The sequence below is a fragment of the Rhinopithecus bieti genome, unplaced genomic scaffold, assembly GCF_001698545.2.
Source record: "Rhinopithecus bieti isolate Rb0 unplaced genomic scaffold, ASM169854v2 scaffold_27038, whole genome shotgun sequence".
NCBI classification, from domain to species: domain Eukaryota; kingdom Metazoa; phylum Chordata; class Mammalia; order Primates; family Cercopithecidae; genus Rhinopithecus; species Rhinopithecus bieti.
Window position 1 is genome coordinate 680380 of NW_016812221.1, and position 27926 is coordinate 708305.

General features: G+C 45.0%; 1 protein-coding gene across 3 annotated transcripts; it reads left to right on the top strand.

Moving 5' to 3' along the window:
• Nucleotides 1–27040, top strand: ZNF26 (zinc finger protein 26). Of its 3 annotated transcripts, none has more exons than XM_017895665.1 (4): nt 1–517; nt 21206–21332; nt 21602–21697; nt 24599–27040. In XM_017895665.1, the coding sequence occupies exons 1-4, from the start codon at nt 485–487 to the stop codon at nt 25942–25944; spliced, it is 1602 nt and encodes a 533-aa protein (XP_017751154.1). In that variant the 5' UTR covers nt 1–484; the 3' UTR covers nt 25945–27040. The 3 variants fall into 3 exon arrangements, with proteins under 3 accessions (XP_017751154.1, XP_017751155.1, XP_017751156.1); XM_017895666.1 differs by lacking the exon at nt 1–517 and adding an exon at nt 10886–10928; XM_017895667.1 differs by lacking the exon at nt 1–517 and having other exon boundaries at nt 21239–21332; nt 21602–21701.
• Nucleotides 27041–27926: the final 886 nt, after the last annotated feature.

The window sequence follows — 27926 nt, forward strand, 5'->3', positions numbered from 1 at the left end:
GCTCTTCCGCGTGCGCCGCACACCCTGTCTTAGTCGGGTGCGCGCGTGCAGGGCTGTTTCCGGCTTAGACTCAGTGGACCGAAATCTGGCCAGTGGGTGTACCTGGCTAGTCTGTGACCGCGGAGGCGCGGAGCTAAGCGGCTCGGATTATCCTGGGCAGACCAGGGACTTGACCAGCTAAACACCTCCTCGGTCCGGGGCGTGGACGGAGCCAGGCCACGCCTGCTCTCCCGAGTCAGGGCTGCTGAACGGCACAAATCCATCCGTGCGACTCCTGGTACCCAGACCGGGAGGCTGTCTAGTCACGCGCGCTCCGCGTTGGGCGAGAGCTGAGGATCCGGCGTCCCTGCGAGCGACTCAGCCCCGGGACGGTCAGGTGCCTGGGTCCCGGGGCCCGCACCTGTCTTCGGCCAACGCATCCCTCACGGTCTCCCGCAGCCCGCGGGTCCTGCCACCTAGGCAGAGCACGAACGTGGGCGTGGGGATGGCCACCAGTTTCCGGACAGCTTCGTGCTGGGTAAGTAGAGACTTCCCGTGTTTAAAAGTCGACTGGATACTGAGGGTGGCCACGTTGATCTCTTCAGGGTTACTCCCGGGAACTGAACTCACGTTCACCTGTAATTGTGTCCGTAGTTCACTAGACTACCCTCCCCGCCAAACCAAAGCTCCTCTAAAGCTCACCCAAGCTCTGGTCCTGCAGAAACGTGCCTCGTTGTAATCTGTGACGGGCAATTATACTGCACTTCATTGCCAGCTGCGGGCCCTGAAATCTGAGGATCCTCCATCTTTTCGTGTTTTCTACAGAAAGTTGTCTTATGCAGACCGTTGGAACTTCGTTGGAGAAATTACCAGTTCCTCCTTTTTCGTTTGGCCAAATGCTTGTTTATGGAGTGTCTTTTTGTGTGCTGAACTCTAGAGCTGGTGCTGGCAATGCAGAGATAAATTATGTATGTTCCTGATTTTAGAGGAGCTTTGGTTTGGTGGGGAGGGTAGTCTAGTGAACTGTGGACACAATTACGGGTGTATGAGTAGGGAGAAAAGGCTAGGAGCGGGGCCCGAGAGTCCAAGAGGTAAGGGGCGGGCCAGTGGATCATCTGGACTTTATGAATGATTAATGGAGTGAACCAGAGGGAAGACTTTACAAGTGATTTGATTGCCAAATCCATTGCACTCGGTGAGTGGTGGCGACGACGTTGCCGGATGTTGTGCTCTGCCCCTGAGCTATACAGCCGGAGACTAGGAATGCTGTTGGAAGAGGGACCCTGGGAGAGACTTTCGCAGGTGTTGAATATCCAATGCCTGTATTTCAGCCTGTAACTCACATGGGAGGTCTAAACTGGAAATATCTAAAGACATTTTACTATATTCGTGGAAGCTCAGAGTGTGACCAACTAGAACCCTCAAGAGGACCGAGGTGACGACTTAAGTTAATGAAAGGAAAGGACACAGTGAGGAAGGCTGTGGTGCTAAAGAAATGAGAGAAAGTAGGAGGGGGTATAGCTCAGGGTTAGAGCATTGGACTGCAGACCAAGAAATGAGAGAAAGTTAGGAGTGGATTTTTCCCCGCTGTGAGTTTGTTCCTTTGTCAGAGATCAGTTGACTATATTTATATGGGCCTATTTCTGGACTCTTTATTGAGTTCTGTTGATTTATTTGTTCTTTCCCTAATACCACACTACCACACTGTCTTGATTTTTGTAGCTTTAAAATAAGTCTTTTTTTATTCTGTTGAGACGGAGTCTCGCTCTGTCAGGCTGGAGTGCAGTGGAACAGTCACAGCTCATTGCAGCCTCGAACTTCTGGGCTCAAGGGATCCTCCCGCCTCAGCTTCCTAAGTAACTGGGATTACAGGCACGTGCCACCACATCTGGCTAATTAAATTTTTTTTCTTTTTTTGGTGCAGATAGGGTCTCACTGTGTTACCCTGGCTGGCCGGCAACTCTTGGCCTCAAGCACTTCTTCCTCCTTGGCCTCCCAAAGCGTTGGTGGGATAACAGGTGTGAGCCACCATGCCCAGCCTATAAGTCTTGAAGTCAGGTTCATTCTCCTAACTTTATCCTTCTGCTTCAGTATCCTGTTAGCTAATCTAAGTCTTTTGTCAGTCTAAACTTTATAAGCAGTTCGTTAACATCTGCAAAATAACTTGCTGGGATTTTAACTGACAGTGCATTGAATCTGTAGATCAAGCTGGGAAGAGCTGAAGTTTTGAATATTGAGTCTTCCTATCCATGAACATGTTATATCTATGTAGTTCTTAGTTTTCGTTCAGCAGTGTTTGGTAGGTTTTCTCATATAGATTTTATATAATATCATTATATATTTTGTTAGACTTACGCCTAAGTATTGCATTGTTGTGTGTGCTACTGTAAATGGTATTGTGTTTATTTCAAATTCAGCTTACACCTGTGTACAAGAAAGGGGTTGACTTTTGTACATTAAGTTTGTATCCTGCTACAACCTTGGTATAATCACTCAGTTCCAGGAGTTTTTCGGTGTTTTTTTTTTTTTGAGACGGAGTCTCGCTCTGTTGCTCAAGCTGGAGTGCAGTGGCGCAATCTCGGCTCACTGCAACCTCCGCCTCCTGGGTTCAAGTGATTCTCCTGCCTCAGCCTCCTGAGTAGCTGGGACTACAGGCTCGTGCCACCACACCCAGCTAATTTTTTTTGTATTTTTAGTAGAGACGGAGTTTCACCTTGTTAGCCAGGATGGTCTCGATCTCCTGACTTCATGATCCGCCCACCTTGGCCTCCCAGAGTGCTGGGATTACAGGCGTGAGCCACCGTGCCCAGCCACTATTACTATTTTGAACAGACTAGGTCAACTAAGAATAAGAAAAATAGCTAGGCATGGCCGGGTATGGTGGCTCAGGCGTGGCAGCTCAGGCCTGTAATCCCAGCACTTTGAGAGGCCAGGGCAGGTGGATCACGAGATCAGATGTTTAAGACCAGCCTGACCAACATGGTGAAACCCCGTTGCTACTAAAAATACAAAAATTAGTGCCGGGCATGGTGGCGCGCACCTGTAATCCCAGCTGCTCAGGAGGCTGAGGCAGAAGAATCGCTTGAACTCAGGAAGCAGAGGTTGCAGTGAGCCAAGATCATGCTACTGTACTCCAGCCTGGGTGACAGAGCGAAACTCCGTCTCAACAACAACACGAAAATAAAAATAGCTAGGCATGGTGGCTGACGCCTGTAATCCCAGTACTTTGGGAGGCTGAGGGCAGGAGGCTAGCTTGAAGCCAGGAGTTTGAGACCAGCCTGGGCAACGCAGAGACCTTGTCTATACAAAACAACAACAAAAAAAAACCTAAAAAAAAACCAAGTGTGCTAGTGTGCACCTGTAGCCCCAGCTACTTGGGAGGTGAGGTGGGAGGATCACTTGAGCCCAGGAGTTTGAGGCTGTCACACCACTGTACTCCAGCTTAGGCAGCAGAGTGAGACCGTCTCAAAAAAAAGATAAGAAAAAAGTTTTAATTTTACTTTCACTTATTCTTTCTTTGATGTTCTCAATTTTTAAAATGTATATCTGTGGCCGGGCCTGGTGGCTCCTCATCCCTGTAATCCCAGCACTTCGGGAGGCTGAGGCGGGCAGGTCATTTGAGGTCAGGAATTCAAGACCAGCCTGGCAAACGTGGCGAAACCCTGTCTCTACTGCAAATATAAAAATTAGCCAGGTGTGGTGGTGCGTGCTTGTAGTCCTGGCTACTCAGGAGGCTGAGGTATGAGAATCGCTTGAACCCAGGAGGTGAGGGTTGCAGTGAGCCAAGATCATGCCACTGCACTCCAGCCTGGGCGACAGAGTAAGACCCTGTCTCAAGAAAAAAAAAAAAGAAATTGTATCTGTTTCTGACCTGTATTTTCCTTTTCTGCCCAGTTGAGGCAAGTTTACTTGTAACAGCAATAAATTATCTTAGTTTTTGAGAAAGTCTTTCTTTACTTTTGAAGGATAATTTTGCAGGGTACAGAATTCTGTTCTGATGGATTTTTTTTTTTCTCTAAACATCTTAACTGTTCACTCCATTTTCTTGCTTGTGTGGTTTCTGTAGGTAAGGTATTTTTTCCCCCTCAGGCTTATCTTTGATTTTTTGTGTTTTAAAAATGATATGCCTACATGCAGGTTTTTTGGCATTTATCTTCTTGGTATTCTCGGATTTTCCTCCATTTGTGATTTGGTGTCCGACATTACTTACGCAAAATTTTCAGTAATTATTGTTTCATATATAGATGCTCCTTGACTTAATGATGTGGTTACATCCTGATAAACTCATCATAAATTGAAAATCTCTTTGTCAGAAGTGCATTTTTGACTTATAATATATTCAACTTATAATAGGTTTATCCAGATGGAGCCTCATTGTAAGTTGGGGAATGTGCTGAATGTGTATTGCTTTTGCGCTGTTGTAAAATTGGAAAATACTAAGTCAAACCACCATGCGTCAGGCACTGGCTGTCTTTCTTCTGTTCTTTTCCTTTCCTTTGGGTATTTCCATTGTGCATATCTACACCTTTTATGGCTGTCCACAGTTCTTGGATATTCTGTTCTTTTTTTTTTCCCCAGTGTTCTCTTTGCTTGGAGGTTTGATTTTTTTCCCTCAATCTCATACCGTCTACATAATACATAGCCCGTCAAAGGCATTCTTCACTTCTGTACAGTGTTTTTGATCACTAGTATTTCTTTTTTTTTTTCTGAGACGGAGTCTCTCTCTGTCTCCCAGGCTGGAGTGTAGTGGCCGGATCTCAGCTCACTGCAAGCTCCGCCTCCCGGGTTTTCGCCATTCTCCTGCCTCAGCCTCCCGAGTAGCTGGGACTACAGGCACCTGCCGCCTCGCCCAGCTAGTTTTTTGTATTTTTTAGTAGAGACAGGGTTTCACCGTGTTAGCCAGGATGGTCTTGATCTCCTGATCAAGACGGGTGATCCACCCGTCTTGGCCTCCCAAAGTGCTGGGATTACAGGCTTAAGCCACCGCGCCTGGCCTCTTTTTTTTTTTTTCTGAGATGGAGTCTCACTTTCTTGCCCAGGCTGGAGTGCAGTGGTGCGATCTGGGCTCACTGCAGCTTCCACTTCCCGGGTTCAAGCCAGTCTTGTGCCTCAGCCTCCTGAGTAGCCGGGACTACAAGTGCACACCACGGTGCCTGGCTAAATTTTGTATTTTTAGTAGAGACAGAGTTTCACTGTGTTGGCTAGGCTGGTTTTGAACTCCTGACCTCAAGTGATCTGCCTGCCTCAGCCTCCCAAAGTGCTGGGATTACAGGCATGAGCCACTGCGCCTGGCCTGCTCATCTATTCTTGCATGCTGCCTACTTTATTCACTAGAGCCCATAACATATTAATCATGGTTGTTTTAAGTTTTCTCTGATACCTTCAGCATCCCTATCATGCCTGGTTCTGATGCTTCTCCTGTCTTGTGTGCTTTTTTTTTTTTTTTGAGATGGAGTTCAGGCTGGAGTGCAGTGGTGTGATCTCGGTTCACTGCAACCTCTGCCTCCTGGGTTCAAGCGATTGTTCTGCCTCAGCCTCCTGAGTAGCTGGGACTGTAGGTGCACGCCACCACGCCTGGCTAATTTTTTTATTTTTATTTTTATTATGTATTTATTTATTTTTTTCTTTGAGATGGAGTCTGCTCTGTTGCCCAGGCTGGAGTGCAGTGGTGTGATCTTGGCTCACTGCAAGCTCCACCTTCTGGGTTCACGCCATTCTCCGGCCTCAGCCTCCCGAGTAACTGGAACTACAGGCGTCCGCCACCATGCCCAGCTAATTCTTTTTGTATTTTTAGTAGAGACGGAGTTTCACCGTATTAGCCAGGATGGTCTCTATCTCCTGACCTCGTGATCCACCTGCCTCAGTCTCCCAAAGTGTTGGGATTACAGACGTGAGCCACCGCGCCCGGCCATTTTTTTATTTTTAGTAGAGATGGGGTTTCACCATACTGGCCAGGCTGATCTCGAACTCCTGACCTCAGGTGATCTGCCCACCTCGGCCTCCAAAAGTGCCAGGATTACAGGCGTGAGCCGCTGCGCCTGGTCACCCTGTCTGTGTTTATTTGCCTTTTAGTATTGCCTTGTCCCTTTTTGTACATAGCTGGACATGATGTACTGAGTACAAAGATTTACTTTTAATAGTACTTTACTCATGTGGTGGTGAGATGTCGGGAAAGGGTGAGCATTCTATAGGCCCCTGATTAAGTCTGTCTCTTTGTGAGCCTGTTCCCCTGGACTCCGAACCTCACACGTATTTCCCAGGCCACCCCCACCCCATCCCTTAGATGGGACAGGATGGAATTTGGTATATCTCTTCCCTCAGGTTAGTTAGGCTCTGACAAAACCTTAGTAGATTAGGCTCTGGTAACCTGGTTGAGCTCCTGAAAGTAAAACTCAGAAAAGCTTGGGACCTTGTCTCACTCCACTCCTACCATAAGTGGGTCCCCCTGGACTTTTTTTTTTTTTTGAGATGGAGTCTCACTCTGTCACCCAGGCTGGAGTGCAGTGGCGCGATCTCGGCTCACTGCAAGCTCCGCCTCCCGGGTTCAAGCCATTCTCCTGCCTCAGCCTCCCAAGTAGCTGGGACTGCAGGCGCCCGCCATCATGCCCGGCTAATGTTTTGTATTTTTTTAGTAGAGATGGAGTTTCACTGTGTTAGCCAGGATGGTTTCGATCTCCTGACTTCGTGATCCACCCGCCTCGGCCTCCCAAAGTGCTGGGATTACAGGCATGAGCCACCGCGCCCGGCCCCGCCTTGGGCGTTTTAACTTCAGACACGTACACACCTAGCCTCTAGCAGTTTGTCAGTTGCAGTTCAGGTATTTCTGTCCTGACACTGTTTCTCACAGAGGTTTGTGCTCTGTTAAGTGCTGTGTTTCTGCCTGTCTCTGATTTTGGGGACAGTGGTTTGCCCTGTATTTTCACTTCTCTTTCAGATCTAAGAAGAGTTGTTGATTTTTCAGTTTGTTAAACTTTTTACTTGTTGTTAGGACAGAGTGGCTGCTTCCAGGCTCTTTACATGCAGAACTGGAACTGTTAATTTTTGATGTTACAGTTGCTATTTTTCTACATTCTCTGAGAACACAATTGTCTCTTATAACCACCCACCCATCCCAATCCCCTTTCTCTCCTCGGAGGTAATTGGTTTGGTAGATATTCTTCTAGGTCTTTCCCTATACATTTTTAATGCAGATGTTTATATCCTTAAAATGTTTGTGTTGGTTTATTTTTGTGAAGTTGTGTGATATTCTGTTGTATGAACATGTCATAGTTTGTCTCTTGTAATCATCTGTTATCAACATCAGTGTTTAGGTTGTTTTCAGTTACTGGCTATTTTCGATAACACTATTATGAATATTTTTGCACATTTCCTTTGGTAGACATCAGCTGTCCTTTCTGCTAGGCACACACCAGGATTTTTCAGCCTCAGCACTATTGACATTTTGGACTGAATAATTCTTTGTTGTGGAGGAACGTCCTGTGCGTTGTGGGATGTTGAGCAGCATTCCTGGCCCCGACCCATGTAGGTGCCAGTAGCACTGCCCCACTGTGACAACCGTAAATGGCTCCAGACGTTGTCAAATGCCCCCTGGGGGACAAAATCTCCCTCTTACCCATTGAGAACCACTGGGCACATACTTACGAGTGATACCATTGAGTCACTGTATACATACATTTAAATTTAGTACATACTCTCGGTTTTCCAAAGTGGCTAAATGACTTCACATTCCCAGTACCAGGAATTGAGAGCTGCATTTGCCCTACATCCTTTTTTATTTTCATGGAAAAGAGGTTTTCCACTTTTCAAAAAATTGCAGCACTGTAGTTGATGTGGGTGTGTTGCGTAGGCGTTAGCAGCATTGCTCTCACCGTGTGGTCACTGGACAGTAGCACAACCCCCGAGAAGGATGGTTTGCTCCACATCCTTAACGGGCTTGTGGTGGCTGTTGTCCCGTTGATGCTCATTTCAGGGATCAGTTGTTTGTTTCTAAATGTCTCCTTGTTTTTTTTTATTTTATTTTATTTTAATTCCAGTTCTCTTTTTATTCACTTTATACAACTTCTCTGTATTTTAAATACTTACATAGTTATGTATTATGATAGTTATTTGTAATATTACTTGTCTGCTAACATCGTCTGGATCATCTGTCTGGATCAATTATCTGCCTATTCCTTTTGTCAGTCATATTTTCCTGCCTCATGTCTCAAAGTTTTTAATTTTTTGCTGACATTGTTTTAAAAGGAATAACCACAGAGGCTAAAGTTTACTGTTGTGGTTTTTTTTGAGATGGAGTCTTGCATTGTCGCCCAGGCTGGAGTGCAATGGCACGATCTCAGCTCATTGCAACCTCCACCTCCTGGGTTCAAGCAATTCTCCTGCGTCAGCCTCTCCAATAGCTGAGATAACAGGCGCCCACCACCATGCCTGGCTAAGTTGTGTATATTTAGTAGAGATGGGATTTCACCATGTTGGTCAGGCTGATCTCGACAAACTCCTGACCTCAGGTGATCCACCCACCTTGGCCTCCTGAAATGCTGGGATTACAGGGGTGAGCCACCACGCCTGGCCTTCCTGTTGTTTTATATCAGAGGATATTTCCCTTTTTCTCTGTCATGCAGTAGAGGAATGGCTGATCACTTCAGTTTAAACAGGAATTGAGCTGTTTAGGGGCTGGACTCTATTACCTGTGGCCTCAGGTTTCTGGATGATGTATTTATTGCAGGCTCGTCTCTACTGGTAGGTACTTTGTTTCTGGAGCACCTTCAGGCTGTGGGGGACTCAGTCTGCCGTTCTAGCCCAGCCTGCAGCTTCTTGCACTGACCAGCACTCAACAGATGTCCCATGGGGAAAACTCACTGTCCACTGGGGCGCATCAAAACCTTCACTGGTTTCTCTTTCCCCTATCATAGTCCTCTGTCTGGGCTGAGCCCTTCCTTCACTGTTCTCAAGCTGAGCAAATGACCCAGGTGGGTAACAGCCAGCAATTTTAGCTCACCTAAGAGCAGCTCTTTTCTCTCTGCAATTTTAGTTTATTTAGTCCTCCTTGCTTCCACAGGTCTCTGTTTTTTTAAAGAGATAAGGGTATTTAAAATTTTCTAGTTGTAGCAGCAGTAGTCCAAGCATATGATTTTATTTTATGTTAATGAGAGTTAGAATTATTAGATGAAATAAAATGAACATTTTTCTTGGTATTTTCATTGAGAATTTATCAAATTTGCAAATTAATTTGTGGAAAATTAATATCTTTAATTAATTAATTAATTAATTAATTAATTTGAGACGGAGTCTCGCTTGCTTTATCACCCAGGCTGGAGTGCTATGGCACAGTCTTGGCTCACTGCCAGCTCTGCCTCCCGGGTTCACGCCATTCTCCTGCCTCAGCCTCCTGAGTAGCTGGGACTACAGGCGCCCACCATCACGCCTGGCTAATTTTTTATATTTTCAGTAGAGACAGGGTTTCACTGTGTTAACCAGGATGATCTCAATCTCCTGACCTCATGATTCGCCCGCCTCGGCCTCCCAAAGTGCTGGGATTACAGGGTGAGCCACTGTGCCCGGCAAAATTAATATCTTTACCATATAAGTCTACTCATCATAAACATGGTATATTGCTTCAGTCTCTTCTGTACTTACATATTTTATCATGTGTATTTTTTGTTAGGTGTTCCTGCATTTTAAATATTTTTATTTCTAAGTACTTTCTAGATTTGTTAAGATCATATAGGCATTTTCTTATTATATTTTCTAGTTGGTTACTGCTAATGTACCAAAAAGCTGTTCCTTACGGATTTGTTTGAAAGTGCTGCCCTGTTGCCTTTTCTTACTGGTTCTCATGTGTTTTTGTTTGTGTGTGTGTTTCTTAGAAAGAAGCATTTGATAGGGACTTAGGAACAGAAGCCATGTCTGTGTCTCAGGTGGTGGCAAGACAAGATGGTGGATCCCTGCACCCCCAGACCCAGGGCATCTAGACCATAGGGAGGGGTGGTTCAGAAGGGATGTGCAGGATAGTTGAAGTATGGTTGCATGAAGATTGACCTAAGGGTAGGATTTATGGTAAGTACCTGCTCTGACACGAGGAACAATAGATGAACTGGAAATCTTACAGGCCTTCCCAGAACAGGAGTTAATCAGAAGCCCACGTGGTAGATGAGCTTCCAAGATGGCTTTGGCCTTCACACTTCACCTCCCAATCCAGCTTTTCTATCTTAGGCACCCTCCTCTGAACCTTAGGGAGGGTGCTTGATATGGCGTAGCTTTAGCAGCAGTGCATTGGCAGTGGAAAACACATCAGGCCCAGGAGGATTCCAAATTAAGGAGATTCACAGGGTTATTGAATCATTTCTGGTCTTCAGGATACTATGACTTTGGTTTTCTCAGATGAAGTAAAACATTGAGAGATACATAATAATTTGAATAATAGAAATATAATGCCCGCAAGGATTACAAACGAAAGAGAACTTTTGATTGTGCCGGAACAACAGCAGCAAATAACCTATTCCGTTAATGGGCCAACTAAAAGTGTCATGAAGAAAATGAAAACCTCATTCCTTTTTAGGGACTTCTTATAGCCAGGAAATAATTCAGAATTAGCCCAAATTATAGGCAAATAATAAAAACTCAGAACAGCAATCAGAATCTAAAATTTTCTGTCTTCAGTTTTCCTACTTCTACCAAGAAAGAATAAATCATAGCAGGACCAATTTATTTGCAAATAAATTTTGGTCTCATACTTGGCCTGGTTATTTGCATAAAGAATGGCAAGAATAGTGACCAGCCATGTAAGCTTCTTTTAAGTTGACTTTACTGGAGCTTCTTTTTTTTTTTTTGAGATTGGTGCACTCTGTCACCCAGACTAGAGTGCAGTGGTATGATCTCGGCTCACTGCAATCTTCACCTCCCGGGTTCAAGCGATTCTCCTGCCTCAGCCTCCTGAGTAGCTGGGATTACAGGTACGTGCCAGCACGCCTGGCTAATTTTTGTATTTTTAGTAGCTAGAGGGTTTCACCATGTTGGTCAGGCTGGTCTCGAACTCCTGACCTCATAATCTGCCCACCTTGGTCTCCCAAAGTACTGGGATTACAGGTGTGAGCCACCACTCCCGGCCTTGCTGGAACTTTTATAAGGAATTTTTGATTCGACTTTTTAAAAGCTTAGAAGGCCAGAAGCCATCCCAAGGATTTGCTGCTCGACTGTGCTTGTAACACCTGTATGAATTCCTGTCTTCTCGAGATCCCAAAATACCATGAGGTTCCTGAGCCTGTTAGAAAGTGACATTCTTTACTTGCCCCAGGTCAGGAATCTTTAGGGTGGACAGAGTACCAGGCCAGTCTTTCCAAGAGGCTTTTTATCAGCTCTGTAAATCCAACCTAAGTTTCTCAAAGCAGCCTGGTTATATCTGAAAATATGCCATTCCATTTGAGGCCTTGATACAATAACCAGTCTTTCCAATTGTGTCCTTTTGCAAACGAAAACAGAACTTATGTAAATAACTCTGTTGCCATAAGATCAGAATACTCATGAATAGTTTCCAGATTTTGGAGAAATCAGGTAGAGAGAAAGGTAAATTTTGCTCACAAAAACATTCTTTACCCAATTATTCTAAGCTGTAAATAACTCAGAAAGATTCTTGACTCTTCTTTAATCAGAGCAGCAGCCTTCCAAACAGGATGTCATTTGTTCACCTTGGAACTGCCATCCACAAGTCAAGCAGCTCTTTGCCAGTCGGGTGAGAGCTGTTTATCAGGGACTGTAGAATCCAACAGCTGTTTACATAGTTTCAGAGTCAGTAGAACAGAAGCCATATCTGTGTCTCAGGCAGCTGCAAAACAAGATAGTGGATCTCCACCAGTTCTCATTTTATCTCAGCTGATTCTCTTAGTTTTGTTTGTTTATTTGTTTGTTTGAGATGGAGTTTTGCTCTTTGTTGCCCAGGCTGGAGTGCAGTGACGTGATCTCAGCTCACTGCAAGCTCCGCCTCCTGGGTTCAAGTGATTCTCCTGCCTCAGCCTCCTGAGTAGCTGGGACTATAGGCGCCCACCACCACTCCTGGCTGATTTTTTGTATTTTTAGTAGAGATGGAGTTTCACCGTGTTAGTCAGGATTGTCTCGATCTCTTGACCTCGTGATTTGCCCGCCTCAGCCTCCCAAAGTGCTAGGATTACAGGCGTGAGCCACTGCCCCCGGCCGTCATGTGTTTTTAAAGGAAATGATTTTAATGGTTCATATGAAGTATGATATTTTCTTTTTCTTTTTTTTCTTTTTTTTTTGTTTTTTTTTGAGACGGAGTCTCGTTCTGTCGCCCAGGCTGGAGTGTGGTGGCACAGTCTTGGCTCACTGCCAGCTCCGCCTCCCGGGTTCACACCGTTCTCCTGCCTCAGCCTCCTGAGTAGCTGGGACTACAGGTGCCGCCACCACGCCTGGCTAATTTTTTGTATTTTTAGTAGAGACGGGGTTTCACCGTGTTTGCCAGGATGATCTCAATCTCCTGACTTCATGATCCACCTGCCTTGGCCTCCCAAAGTGCTGGGATTACAGGTGTGAGCCACTACTCCTAGCCAAAGTATGATATTTTCTATAGGTTTAGGGAAGAAACACTTTATTGCGTCAAGGGAATTCCTTTTACTTTTAGTTTGCTTTAAATTCTGAGTTTTGAAAGTGTTGAATTTTTTTTTTTTTTTTTTTGAGGGGCAGTCTCGCTCTTGTTGCCCAGGCTGGAGTGCAATGACGTGATCTCAGCTCACTACAACCTCTACTTCCTGAGTTTAAGCGATTCTCCTGCCTCAGCTTCTCATCACCACGCCTGGTTAATTTTTTTGTATTTAGTAGAGACAGGGTTTCACCATGTTGGTCTGGCTGGTCTTGAACTCCTGACCTCAAATGATCTGCCCGCCTCGGCCTCCCAAAGTGCTGGGATTACAGGCGTGAGCCACCGCGCCGGGCCAAAAGTGTTGAGTTTTATCATGTTCCTTTTGTTATGTCTATTGAGATGATTGTTCTCCATGAATGTGCTAATGTGACTTATTTTATTGTTTTTTGTTTTTTAAAAATGTGGACTATCCTTTAATTCATTGGATAAACTCTTGGTGTAGTTTGCTATGTATGTATGTACAAATACATGCTATATATATATATATACACACACACACACACACACACACACACACACACATATGCAGGATTAGTTTTACTTTACTAATATTTTTAAGTATTTTAATCAATGTTAATCATAAATGAGGTTAGATTACAGTTTGTGCTGTCCTTGTTTTGTCCATAGGGTTGTGCACCTTTGTGTGATGCGTTATACAGGTGTCCCATCATTTCACAGCACTACGTCAGATGAAATATACTGGGAATTTTCTGTTCTTTGGATGGTGTTAGAACTTTTATTAGTGTGGGACTGTTGCCTTTTTGGGAAGAGTATACCTTTGATCCTTTGACTACTACTTCAGTTTTTTAAAATGATCATTGACTAGTCTGTTTTTCTTTTCTTTTCTTTTTTTTTTGAGATGGAGTCTCACTCTGTCATCCAGGCTGGAGTGCAGTGTCACGATCTCTGCTCACTGCACCCTCCGCATCCCAGGCTCAAGGAGTCCTCCCGCATCAGCCTCTCAAGTAGCTGGGACTACAGATGTGTGGCATACCCAGCTGAGTTTTGTATTTTTTTGTAGAGAGGGGGTTTTACCATGTTGCCTAGGCTGGTCTTGATGAACTCCTGGACTCAAGTGGTCCACCCATCTCTGCCTCCCAAAGTGCTGGGATTACAGGTATAAACCACCATGCTCTAGCCTGGTTTTCCTAATTCTTGCTGGGGTAATTTTGGTTACTTTTATTTTCATAGAAAAATCTCCACTTTAAGTTTTCCAATTTATTGGAACAAATGTGAAAATACAGTCAGTTCTGCTATTTTGTTTGCTTTGACAACATGAATTTGTTTCCACACTATTGCTATATTAAGGAACAGCGTGAGCTTTCCATCTGATTTCAGATAACCCTCTTTCCACCACCATGTAGTAACTGGTCATTTTCAAGGTAAAGTGCCATATTTATTGTAGTGTTTATATGTTTGTTAACCATTTAGCATGTATGAAACTGCTACTGTTTTTATCAGGTTCTACGTTCTCTTTCTGTGTGTCACCAGTACTATGCCTTTACCCCATTTTTCCCATAAGCCCTATGGCTTTTTTTTTTTTTTTTTTTTTTGAGACGGAGTCTCACTCTGTCGCCCGGGCTGGAGTGCAGTGGCCAGATCTCAGCTCACTGCAAGCTCCGCCTCCCGGGTTCACGCCATTCTCCTGCCTCAGCCTCCCGAGTAGCTGGGACTACAGGCGCCCGCCACCTCGCCTGGCTAGCTTTTGTACTTTTAGTAGAGATGGGGTTTCACCATGTTAGCCAGGATGGTCTCGATCTCCTGACCTCGTGATCCACCCATCTTGGCCTCCCAAAGTGCTGGGATTACAGGCTTGAGCCACCGCGCCCGGCCAGCCCTATGGCTTTTTATGCGACTGAATGGTGTAATTTTTTGCAGCATATGCATCCCATTACAGTAGAACTGTTTATCATAATCTCTTGTGAAATTTTAAATCTCTTAGAGTTTGTGGACTGCTTCTTGGTCATAAAATTTTTTTTTTTTTTTTTTTTTTTTTTTTTTGAGACGGAGTCTCGCTCTGTCACCCAGGCTGGAGTGCAGTGGCCGGATCTCAGCTCACTGCAAGGTCCGCCTCCCGGGTTTACGCCATTCTCCTGCCTCAGCCTCCCGAGTAGCTGGGACTACAGACGCCCACCACCTCGCCCGGCTAGTTTTTGTTTTTGTATTTTTTAGTAGAGACGGGGTTTCACTGTGTTAGCCAGGATGGTCTCGATCTCCTGACCTCGTGATCCACCCGTCTCGGCCTCCCAAAGTGCTGGGATTACAGGCTTGAGCCACCGCGCCCGGCCAAAATTTTCTTTTAAAATTTTCTTTTGATCAAGCTAGGTCAATTCAAAATTTTAACCATTATTTTGTATTTCATCTTTATTCTTTTATTTATTTATTTATTTATTTTGAGATGGAGTCTTGCTCTGTCGCCCAGGCTGGAGTGCAGTGGCACGATCTCGGCTCACTGTAGCCGCCACCTCCTGGGTTCAGGTGATTCTCCTGCCTCAGCCTCCCGAGTAGCAGGGATTACAGGCGTGCGCCGCCATACCTGGCTAATTTTTGTATTTTTAGTAGGATGGGGTTTCACCATGTTGGCCAGGCTGGTCTTGAACTCCTGACTGCAGGTGATCTACCCACCACCTCTGCCTCCCAGAGTGCTGGGATTACAGGCAGGAACCACCATGCTCGGCCTATTTTTATTCATATCAAGCTTAAAGAAATAGTAAAAGGCTTTAAATAGAATAGATAACAAGCCTCCTGGTCTACTTGCTGCTCCTGGTCTACCCACTCTCTGCTCTGCACCTTTCCTCTTCCATCCTGTGTCCCCAGAAGCAGCTGCTTTGGGCTCCATTTCCTCTTCTGGTATAGACCTCCAGGTTCTAACATGGTCACATCGACGTGATGTGTTCCATGTTTCTTCTCCCTCAGATTTAAAGTAACCCGCTTGACGAGTGGCCTGAACATAATAAGGGCACAGTAGTGTCTTCATTTTTCTCATCACAGCCTCAGGCTTGCTCTGTCAGCCCTTTCTTCCCTAGTGGTCGTGTGAGGAGAGCTGATGATGCTCTGAGCACAGTCTTGTTTGTTATTAACTTTCAGTTACTTTCAGGTATGGGAAAGTTCAGTCCACACTCTCACTCCAAGCTCTCGTACATCCCGTCATTCTAGCCTGCACGGGAGATGGAGGAGGCTTGTCTATTCCCACTCCATTTACTTGTTGCCCTCCGGTGGGGGCTCCTTCTGGGTTGGGATGGGAAGATCAGTGGTTAGAGGAAAAGATACAAAGGCCCCTGTTGTGTGGTGGTCAGTACCCAGTGTTCTGATAGGCATCTGTGGGGTTTGTGGGGCTTGGTTAGAGCCTCTGACTGGGCTCTACCCAGCAGTTCCATGCTGTATGTGATTCTTTCCCTCACTGCTTGCAGACTCACCCAGAAGTCTACTCACTGCCTCTTCCCCTGGGGTCTCCCTCCTGCAAGTAGTGCTGCTGAGGAGGGGCCTGCTAATGAGCTCAAGTGTCAAGTTCAGGAATCTTCTGGGTGTTCCTTGGGCCCAGGGAAACAGTGCCCTGCCTGAGGTGAACTGCAGGGAGACGGTGCCCTTCCTGAGGTGAGCTGCTGAGCCCTCACTCCCCTGCTGCCTTTTAAAAGTCCCCCTGCAGTCTCTGCCTTCAGAATTTTTTTGCAGGAAAGCAGTTATCGGATCCTTGTTTACTTAAATTCCTAAGCACATGTCAGTTCCTTCTGAAAAGTCCCCAGATTTAGCCTGGTCAGTTCTTGCAGACGTCCAGGTTGTGTGTGGGGCGCTTGCACAGTCCCCTTTTCTTGGAGCCCCTCGTGTTTGAGAGGATGGGTGCCGGCTTCCCTTTCTTCCCATGTGTTCCTAGCAAGGTCACTTTTCTCCTTCAGTGACTCCCTTCTGTGGACTGTTTTCTGGTTGGATCTCCCCCATCTTCAGTCATTCATGGACCAGTTATTCACTATCTTCTTTCCTCCGTTTGTTATCCCCAGGCTTCTCCACCTCTTTAAAGGGGAAGTTCTGTAGTTTGCTTGGCCAGGCTGCTTGGTGTCCTCCTGGCCCCCCTTCTGTCTCTAAGCATGCCACGGTGTCTCTATCAGCTTGTGTTCTGGCTCTGTCCCCACAGGATGCCCAGAGTCCAGCCACTGCTTATCATCCCCAACGCTGTCACCTTGGCCCAAGCCGCCTTCTTCCATTGGACTAACACAGTTGCCTCCTAACTGGTCTCCCCGGTATCTTCTCTTACAACCCCCTCCCTCTTCCACAGCAGTCAGGATGATCTCAAAATACGAGTCAGAGCGAGAAGCCTTTCAGTGGCTTCTCACAGCACTTGCATTTCTGCCCAGATATCACCTCATCAGAGAGCTGCCCTGATCACCCTGTCTGAAACAGCACCCGTGCCTCCTTCTCTCTGGTGACCCTGTCCCTTACCTGCTTGGATTTTTCGTTTGTTTGTTTTTTATTTTGAGACAGAGTCTTGCTGTGTCGCCCAGGCTGGAGTGCAGTGGTGCGATCTCTACTCAACTTCAACCTCCACCTCATGGGTTCAAGCGATTCTCCTGTCCCAGCCTCCCGAGTAGCTGGGATTGCAGGCGTGCACCACCACATCCGGCTAGTTTTTGTATTTTTAGTAGAGACGGAGTTTCACCATGTTGGCCAGGCTGGTCTCGAACTCCTGAGCTCAGGTGATCCACCCGCCTTGGCCTCCCAAAGTGCTGGGAATACAGGTGTGAGCCACGGTGCCCACCCTGGATTTTGTTAAGAGTACCTAGCACCACTGGCATGTTAGGTAGTCATGTGTTGGCTGAGTAACACCCACCCTGGAGACCCTAGGTGGGTGGGACCTGGGAGCCTAATTTGTATACTGCTTTTAGCTATTTTCAGTTCACACCTCGTTGTCCTCATGCAGGATGACTGTTCCCAGAGCTTTTAGGGCTTCTGTGGGAGAAATGGTTTGCTGTGCCTCAGCTTACCTCTGGAGAGCTTCTGCTCAGGGAAGTCAGTTACCAGATTTTTGGCTTACTGTTTATTAAAAATTTATCAAAATATCTTACTGGCTTCCGTTTACGTAGTTCCCTTTTTTTTTAGAGGTGTGTTTGTGCATGCTATATTCCTGTATGTAATTTAAATGAGTCTCAGATAGAGGAGGATACTGATAGTCATGTTTAAATCTTCTCGCCATTCTCTCTGTTCCTACTTTCAAATCACATTTAGTCTCCACCTCAACCTCCCTAATGGGCATAAATCTTACAACTTTGTAGGTGTTTTGATTTGTGAAATTGTATATGGTAGAAAAGCCATCTAGCATAGAAGAATCATGGCCGAGTATTGATGAGCCAGTAGGGATGGTGACCTACACGGAGGTGCCTGAGCAAGAGGAGCTGTTGGCTGTAGTGAGACCTTCATGCTACTTGGGATTCATAAGAAATGCCTTTAGTTTAAGTCCCTTGAGTTAAACTGATGTAAAAATGCAATTATTTTGTGCTAATTCTGTGAGTATCAGCTTTCATTGATTTAGCATTTACCTGATATCTTTTTTCATTTATTTTCTAATTTGTATCTTTTCTTTGGTGTCTCATGAGTTTCAGACTGTCTTAGTTATGTTTCTTCCAACAGGAATATGTTCTTTGTCAGTCGGTTTTTTCTCTCCTGTGTTGGAAGCTGTACTTCCTCCGCGCTCCCTCCCTACATTTTAGTGCTCGGTTGTCTTTAAGTCATTCACAGACCCACTGAACGTTTCCCTTTAAACCAAAGTCTATACAGTTGCATTTTCTCTTTTCCCAAGTGAAAGATGTTTCTTTATACCTTCATTTTCTATGATTCTCATCTATTTGCATCACACACATGCTTAAATCGTATAGCTGATAATAATTTTAGTTCAGATGTGTTTGAATCAATATTTAGATTTATGTTCTGCTGTTTTCAGGGCTCACCATTGTATCCAGCTTCCCACCAATTCTTTCTGTGTCTTGATGTTGTCTGTATAGGGTGTATTTTTTTTTAATTTAAAATTTTAAGTTGTTAAATTTTTTTTTAGAGACAGAGTCTGGTTCTGTTGCCCAGTGTAAAGTGCAGTGGCACAGTCATGGCCAACTATAGCCTCAAACTCCTGTGCTCAAACCATCCTTCCACCTCAGCCTCCTGAGTAGCTGGGACTACAGGTGTGCACCACCATGCCCACACATTTTTTGTTACTTGTAGAGATGGGGTCTAACTATGTGACCCAGGATAGTCTTAAACTCTTGGCCTCAAGTGATCCTCCTGCCTCAGCCTCCCAAATGCTGGGATTATAGGCATGACTACCACACTTGATGGATATAAATTTTCCAGGTGCTTGTATATTTGAAACTGTCTTTTATTTTCCCTTATTCTTGCCTTTTAGTTTGGCTGGTGTAAGATTTCAGAATCAGCATTGTTTCTTCTCCATACTTTATTTCTCTCCCACTTTCAGGAAGCATTGTTCTTTCCTTTTAGTTGGTTATCAGGTGTTCTCTTTTTACTTTATTTTCAGACGTTTCGTTACCATCTGCTTAAATTTGGACCTTTTTTTTTTTGGTTGACTTATCTTGCATTTCAATTGGTAGGTTTTTATCACGTGAACTCCTGTATTTGTCTTCGCTCCGGGAGAATTTTCAGGCCGTATTTCTTCAAACATTGCCCTATTATTTATCTTATTTATATAAACCTACATTGGCAATTTTTCTATAAACTAGGACAATCATTCCAGGCTTGCTTATTTATTTATTTGAGACAGAGTCTCGCTCCGTCGCCCAGGCTGGAGTGCAGTGTCACAATCTTGGTTCACTGTAACCTCTGCCTCCCTGGTTCAAGCGATTCTCCTGCCTCAGCCTCCTGAGTAGCTAGGATTGCAGGCGCCCGCCACCACGGCTGGCTAATTTTTGTATTTGTAATGGAGATGGGGTTTCACCATGTTGATCAGGCTGGTCTTGAACTCCTGACCTTGTGATCTGCTTCCCTCAGCCTCCCAAAGTGCTGGGATTATAGGCATGAGCCACTGTACCCGGCCTTCAGGTTTATTTTGTAGTCTAGCTCTTACCTGTTCACCCATTGTAGCCATCGCTATGGTTTGAGTGTATCTTTCAAATTTCATATGTTGGAAATTTAATTCCTAAATTTATTAGTTGATGCTATTTGGAGGTAGAAGGTATTTAGGATTTGACAAGGTCATCAGGGCAGGCCCCCTATGATGGGATTAATAGCTTTATAAGGATAGGAAGAGAGACCTGAGCTGGCATGCTCCCTGTCTCTCATCATGTAATGCCTTCCACCAAGTTACAACATAGCAAGAAGGCCCTCACCAGATGCCAGCACCATGCTCGTGGACTTCCCGGCCTCCAGAACCTTGAGCTAAATGAACATTTTTCTTTATAAATCACCCAGTTTCTAGTATGCTGTTATAAAAATAGAAAACAAAGACAGCAATCTTTTCTGTGTCTGAAATATTTGCAGTTCCTTGAATTGACCAGGCTCTACCATGTGTTCTGTGTGATGCTTGCTCCTGGTACAGGGACTGCAAATTATGTTCCAATCTATTTTTTTTTCTTTCTTTCATAATAGATTTGCCAGTTTTTCAGTTGGGCATATACAGAAACAGACTCCATTTCTGAATTTCCCTGCTGTTCCCTCCCAGTCCCCACTCTTTGCTGTTGCTTAGAATGCAGATGTGATGACTAGAGCCATCTTAGACTGGGTTGCCCTGGAAGTGGAAGCCGTGTAAGGTGGAGCAGAGATGGAAGCCCCAGACCAATTGCCTTCAGACTCCTGCAAGTAGAAGGATAAACTCTCTTGTTTATCCCCCTGTTCTCAGTTGAACCTCATCCACACACCTCCTGAATTGCCCTTTCCACCCCAACTTCTTGAGGAACACATCATGAATCTTCTGAGACTACTTGAGTGGCTCTCTTCATTCCTGTGCAAAATGTACCCTGGATGTTTTTACCAAGGACTCAGAACACCTTACTTTGTTTGCATGTATAAATTTTCGTTCCTATCTACCAGATAGAAAGGTTCTTGAAGACAGAACTGGATTTTATTCATCCTGAAATCTTCAGGACCCAAGAGAGTACTGGCAAATAGAAGCTCCTTGATTGATTTTTTTTTTCTTTTTTTTTTCTTTCGAGATGGAGTCTCACTTTGTCGACCAGGCTGGAGTGCAGTGGCGCGATCTCGGCTCACTGCAACCTCTGCCGCCCGGGTTCAAGTGATTCTCCTGCCGCAGCCACCTGAGTAGCTGGGATTACAGGTAGCCTGCCACTGCGCCTGGCTAATTTTTGTATTTTTAATAGAGACAGGGTTTCACCATCTTGGTCAGGCTGGTCTTGAACTCCTGACCTCGTGATCCTCCTGCCTTGGCCTCTGAATGTGCTGGGATTACAGGCGTGGGCCACCATGCCCAGAACTCCTTGATTGATTTTTAATTCTCTCACAGAGTAAATGCTAAACCAGACACAGGAAATAGTCGGTAGAGGAACATTTTTCCCTTCCCAGTTCCTCTACAGCTTTTCTACATCACCTAATGTAATTGCATCCAATTGAACAGGGTGTGTGTTATTTCAGGGATTATTGTCATTCAAGGATATATCTATGGAATTCACCTGGGATGAATGGCAGCTACTGGATTCTACACAGAAGTACCTATACAGAGATGTGATATTGGAAAACTATCATAACCTGTTATCAGTGGGTAGGTACTGCGTCTCAACATCACATCACTCAGATAGTAATAAATTGCCATCCCTTTTTTTGTTGTTGACCTACTCTGGGATCTCTGAAGTGCTTAATGATTATGAACTTGAACTTTAGGGGTCAAATTTCCTTCATCCCTATTTGTCCCTCACTTCCTAATTGTAATCTTTCCCCAAGTGAGATGAGCAATTTTGCTCTGTAACTCTTGATTCCTCGGTCCTGTCCCTAACAGCCTGGTCCCCACCCTTTGTGATTTCCCATCAACAGGGTATCATGGTACCAAGCCTGACTTAATCTTCAAGTTGGAACAAGGAGAAGATCCATGGATAATAAATGCCAAAATTTCCAGGCAGAGCCATCCAGGTGGGTGAGTGAGAACGAGGAAGGTGGGAGGCATGGGAGTGAGCTGGTGAGTACCTGAGGAGTGGGCACTCGCAGTGTTGTCTTCAGAAATTCTTCTGGAAGTCCTTGAGCTACTGGAGCTGACTCAGGATGAAGCCAGGAGCTCCTCAGATAAGGAAATCGCCGTCACTCTTCATATATTTGGGTTTTTCTTCCCCCTTACTGTTGAGAGGCAGGCATGCCCCTCTTCCCTGAACTCTGCTCCAGGTTTGGTTTTGGGTAAGTTTGCCTCCTCCCCATGGTCATGGTCATGGGTTTCATTGGACATCGAGACCTTTAGGGGATTTCTTTTTCCCCTCACTTGGTGTGGCTCGTGGCCCTCTATTTCCCTTTCTTTTATTTCCTCCTTTGCCTTCCACAGTTAAATCCCCTAGACTTGACTCACAGTCTTAGCCCTGGTGTCCCCTGTATCTGAGTGATTTTACACACCTTACACTTCCCTTTTGCGTTGTCCAGAGGGGTATGTTTTCCCAGTTTGGCTCTCCTCTCCTATGTTGTAACTGTCGAAAGACTCTTCCATTCTGAAGGTTTAAGCTTTCCCCCCAGTGTTGTAACATCAAAAATGAGGTCTTTCTCTTTGGCACTTGAGTCCTGGGTTTTACCTGCCTGTGGGAGCGCTACCCCATGCTTCCCCAGACTTTACTCTCAGTATCAGAAACCGGGATTTCCTTCTAAAATTACCATTCTTCCTCAAGGCAATAGCCAGAGTCCTTCATTTTCTTCCACAAGTTTCTTTCTTAGTGTCTCCATCTCTAAGGAGCCATCTTGCCATTCAAGCTGTTGACTCCTCCCCTTCTGTGCTCCCACATCCAGCCCCTCAGCAAGTCATCTTAGTTCCCTCCCATATGTTCCAAATTTCCTCAATTCCAGACATGTGTTAGGTCATTCTTTCATTGCTATAAAGAAACACCTGAGACTAGGTGATTTATAAGAAAAGAGGTTTAATTGGCTCAGAGTTCTGCAGGCTCTATGGGCAGCATTTGCTTCTGGGGAGGCCTCAGGTAGCTCCGATCATAGTGGAAGTCAAAGCGGGAGCAGGCACATCACATGGTGAAAGCAGGAGCAAGAAGGGACAGGGAAGGTACCACATAATGTCAAATGACCGGATCTCACAAGAACTCACTATCATGAAGACTGCACCAAGCCATGAGGGATCTGCTCCTGTGATCCCGATGCGAACACTTCCCACCAGGCCCCACCTCCAGCATGGGGGATTATAATTCAACATGAGACTTGGGCGGGAATAGGTATCCGAAGTATATCAAGAAGTGTAGTTCAAATTATCTCATTCTGGACTGCTGCAATAACTGTCTAAAGTATTTCTCTGCCCTTTTCTTACTTTTTTTTTTTTTGTTTTGAGACGGAGTCTCGCTCTGCCGCCAAGGCTGGAGTGCGGTGGCCGGATCTCAGCTCACTGCAAGCTCCGCCTCCCGGGTTCACACCATTCTCCTGCCTCAGCCTCTCCCAGGGTAGCTGGGACTACAGGCGCCCGACCTCGTCGCTCCGGCTAGTTTGTATTTTTTAGTAGAGACGAGGTTTCCGGTGTCTAGCCAGGATGGTCTCGATCTCCTGACCTCGTGATCCGCCCGTTTCTCGGCCTCCCAAAGTGCTGGGATTACAGGCTTTGAGCCACTGCGCACCGGCCCCTTTTCTTAACGTTTTACAGAACAGTCAAAACTGATCTTTTAAATGCAGAAGATTTTCTGTAATTAAAAACCTTTAGGCTGGGCACCGTGGCTCACGCCTGTAATCCCAGCACTGTGGGAGGCAAAGGCGGGCGGATCGCTTGAGCTCAGGAGTTTGAGACCAGCCTGGCCAACAAGTGAAACCCCATCTCTACTAAAAATACAAAAATTAGCTGGGTGTGGTGGCGAGTGCCTATAGTCCCAGCTACTCAGGAATCTGACATGGGAGGATCACTTGAACCCAGGAGGTCTAGGCTGCAGTGAGCCAAGATTGCGCCACTGCACTCCAGCCTGGATGACAGAGCAAAGACCCTGTCAAAAAAAAAAAAAAAAGGGTCTTAGAAATGTAAAGAACTTTTTGCCATGGTTTTGAATAATTTGGTTCTGCTTTCATTCATTCACTCAGTGGGTTTTAGCTCTCCTGGCCTTTTTCTATTTCTTAAACTTTGTCAGTCAGGCTTCCTCCCCAGGAACTTTGTACTTAGTGCCGTGGCACGATCTCGGCTCACTGCAACCTCTGCTTCCCGGGTTCAAGTGATTCTCCTGCCTCAGCCTCCCTAGTAGCTGGGATTACGGGTGCCCACCACCATGCCTGGCTAATCCAAGTGCCAGTTTTAAACCTCTATTTTAAAAACTATTTTTGATTACTGGTAATTTGCTACCAGTTTTCACGAGGGGACCTATTTTGGTCTGTTTTGATTCAGTTCCCTTGCCCCCATGCTTGGCCAGTATTTCTTTTTTTTTTTTTTTTTTTGGAGACGGAGTCTCGATCTGTGGCCCAGGCTGGAGTGCAGTGGCCGGATCTCAGTTCACTGCAAGCTCCGCCTCCCGGGTTTACGCCGTTCTCCTGTCTCAGCCTCCCGAGTAGCTGGGACTACAGGCGCCCGCCACCTCGCCCGGCTAGTTTTTTGTGTATTTTTTAGTAGAGACAGGGTTTCACCGTGTTAGCCAGGATGGTCTTGATCTCCTGACCTCGTGATCCGCCCGTCTCGGCCTCCCAAAGTGCTGGGATTACAGGCTTGAGCCACCACGCCCGGCCCAGTATTTCTTTTGAACCAGCGTGGTAGACTTGTTACCAAAAGAGAAAGGTTGATTACATGACAGTCCTAATACTGTTTATTTCCATATCAGGTTTATGTTATGATTCAAAAAGTTATCTTTTGTTTGTTTTTTGTAGATGGGTGGGAAGAATGGTACCAGAACAATCAAGATGAGCTTGAAAGTATTGAAAGAAGCTATGCTTGTAGTGTGTTGGGAAGACTTAATCTGAGCAAAAGCCATGATTCTTCAAGACAGAGACTCTATAACACACATGGGAAAAGTTTGACACAAAACTCAGCTTCAAGCAGAAGTTATTTGAGAAGGAATCCTGATAAGTTTCCTGGTTATGAAGAACCGTATTTTCTTAAGCATCAAAGAGCTCATAGCATAGAAAAAAATTGTGTGTGTAGTGAATGTGGGAAAGCTTTTCGTTGTAAGTCACAGCTCATTGTACATCTCAGAATTCATACAGGAGAGCGGCCTTATGAATGCAGTAAATGTGAAAGAGCCTTCAGTGCCAAGTCAAACCTTAATGCTCATCAGAGAGTTCATACAGGAGAAAAACCCTACTCATGTAGTGAGTGCGAGAAGGTCTTCTCTTTTAGGTCACAGCTCATTGTCCATCAGGAAATTCACACAGGGGGGAAACCCTATGGCTGCAGTGAATGTGGGAAAGCCTACAGTTGGAAATCACAGCTGCTTTTACACCAGAGAAGTCACACAGGAGTGAAACCCTATGAATGCAGTGAATGTGGGAAAGCCTTTAGTTTGAAGTCTCCATTCGTTGTACACCAGAGAACGCATACAGGAGTGAAACCACATAAATGCAGTGAATGTGGGAAAGCCTTTAGGAGTAAGTCCTATCTCCTTGTTCACATCCGAATGCATACAGGAGAAAAACCCTATCAATGCAGTGATTGTGGGAAAGCCTTCAATATGAAGACACAGCTCATCGTACATCAGGGAGTTCACACAGGAAATAATCCTTACCAATGCGGTGAATGTGGGAAAGCCTTTGGTAGGAAGGAACAGCTCACTGCACATCTGAGAGCTCATGCGGGAGAGAAGCCCTATGGATGCAGTGAATGTGGGAAGGCTTTCAGTAGCAAGTCATACCTTGTTATCCATAGGAGGACACACACCGGAGAGAGACCCTATGAATGTAGTTTGTGTGAGAGAGCCTTTTGTGGAAAATCACAGCTGATTATACATCAGAGAACTCATTCAACTGAGAAACCCTATGAATGCAATGAATGTGAAAAAGCCTACCCTAGGAAGGCATCACTTCAGATACACCAGAAGACTCATTCGGGAGAGAAACCTTTTAAATGCAGTGAATGTGGAAAAGCCTTCACTCAGAAGTCATCTCTCAGTGAACATCAGAGAGTTCACACTGGAGAGAAACCGTGGAAGTGCTCTGAATGTGGGAAATCCTTCTGTTGGAATTCAGGGCTTCGTATACATCGGAAGACTCATAAATGAGAAATCGGAATGATGCCATGTGAGAAACTGATCTTCAGGAGACTTCGGATAATATAGACAAGATTTACAAGCAGGAGGCCCTAAAACTACACTCATGTCAAAAATCAGAGAGGAGAGAGACCAACCATATTTGGGATGAGTGTAAAAGCTTTCAGAAATAAGTTACAAATCTTTGTAGATGAAAATAGTGGAAGGAATGTGGAGCAATAAATGTATCAGATGTTGTAGTATCATCATGAAGATTCAGAGAATTTACACTAGGAACACCTTATAAGTTCAATAAATTAAGGAAGCATTTTCCCGTTGAAAGTGTGTTCCATGGAAAGTCACATTCCAGATTTGAAGCTGTGTTTTTGTAAAATAAAATCTCGTTATGAACAGTTGACTTTTCATGGTGGAGTATAAAGTTGTTTTTTAAAAAATATGTAAATAAAGTAATGTTCAGGAAAAACACAGGGAGCAGATTCTTAAAGTCAAGGGATATTTCATATGACTTCCCTGAGTTAACACTGAAAAGTATTTCTAAAATTTTTAGTATTTTATATTTTAATGTAACTTGTTCTATCTAACTATATATATATATATATTTGATAGTTTGTGGAATAATATCCCCCAGTATTTTCCATATTAAATGCTAATTGTCTTTTCTTTTTCATAAGCAGATCTGGCATTTATTACAGGGCTGCCGCTTAAGAGAACTCATTGTAATGAACGTTTATTATATTTTGCAGTTCCGTGCCTGTTGTCCATTGATTGACATGAGCACCCTTGTTTTCTCTGGAGAAATACCTCCCCTCTCTGGGGTGCTTCCTGTGGTAGTGTCTTTCAGGTATCCGTTCCACTAGCTACAGGTGAGCATTTTACCCATTGTTGGATAATGGTAATCTCTTTTTCAGAATTTTGAGTCTGTAATTCATTCACACGTGAACCAGAAAATGTGGGAACTCATTCATTCTTGTCCCAGAATTCTGTTGAGAACATCCATTCATTCTGGCTAATTGATTACAAGAATAACTGTGGATACTATCCCTTTAGAACCTGCTTCTCTGATCTTCTGTTGTTTCCTCACTTCTCAATAAAAATGTCTTTTACTTTTGTTGTTTGGGTTTTTGTTTTTTTTTCTTAAGAAGAATGACTTTCTATTTCTTTTTTATTTTTTTGAGACTAAGTTTTGCTCTTGTCCCCCAGGCTGGAGTGCCGTGGCGCGATCTCAGCTCACTGCAACCTCCGCCTCCTGGGTTCAAGCAATTCCCTTGCCTCATCCTCCCGAGTAGCTGGGATTACAGCTGCCTGCCGCCACGCCCGGCTAAGTTTTGTATTTTTAGTAGAGACGGGGTTTCACCATGCTGGCCAGGCTGGTCTTGAACTGCTGACCTCAGGTGATCCTCCCACTTCAGCCTCCCAAAGTCTTGGGATTACAGGTGTGAACCACCACACCCGGCCAGCTTTCTATTTCTTGTAACCTAAGGGCTTTAACTGATAAGTTGTTGCCTTGGTAGCATGTAGTTGACAAAGTGGGGTATATGATTTAGGTTTGTCTGTTTTTCCTGAGACAAGAAAATCCCATTCTTGTTTATATTTGAAGATAGCAACTTTTAGCCCATCATGTGAACTAGTGTTATTGTTTCTGTACACCTGGAATGTTGTAGTCCCTGACACTGAAATTTTGGAAACATCGAAGAACTATAGCCTTTTAAGAATTTTAAATTTATGGGCCGGGCACGGTGGCTCAAGCCTGTAATCCCAGCACTTTGGGACGCCGAGACAGGCGAATCACAAGGTCAGGAGATCGAGACCATCCTGGCTAATACGGTGAAACCCCGTCTCTACTAAAGAATACAAAAAACTAGCCGGGCGACGAGGCGGGCGCCTGTAGTCCCAGCTACTTGGGAGGCGGAGGCAGGAGAATGGCGTAAACCTGGGAGGCGGAGCTTGCAGTGAGCTGAGATCCGGCCACTGCACTCCAGCCTGGGCGACAGAGC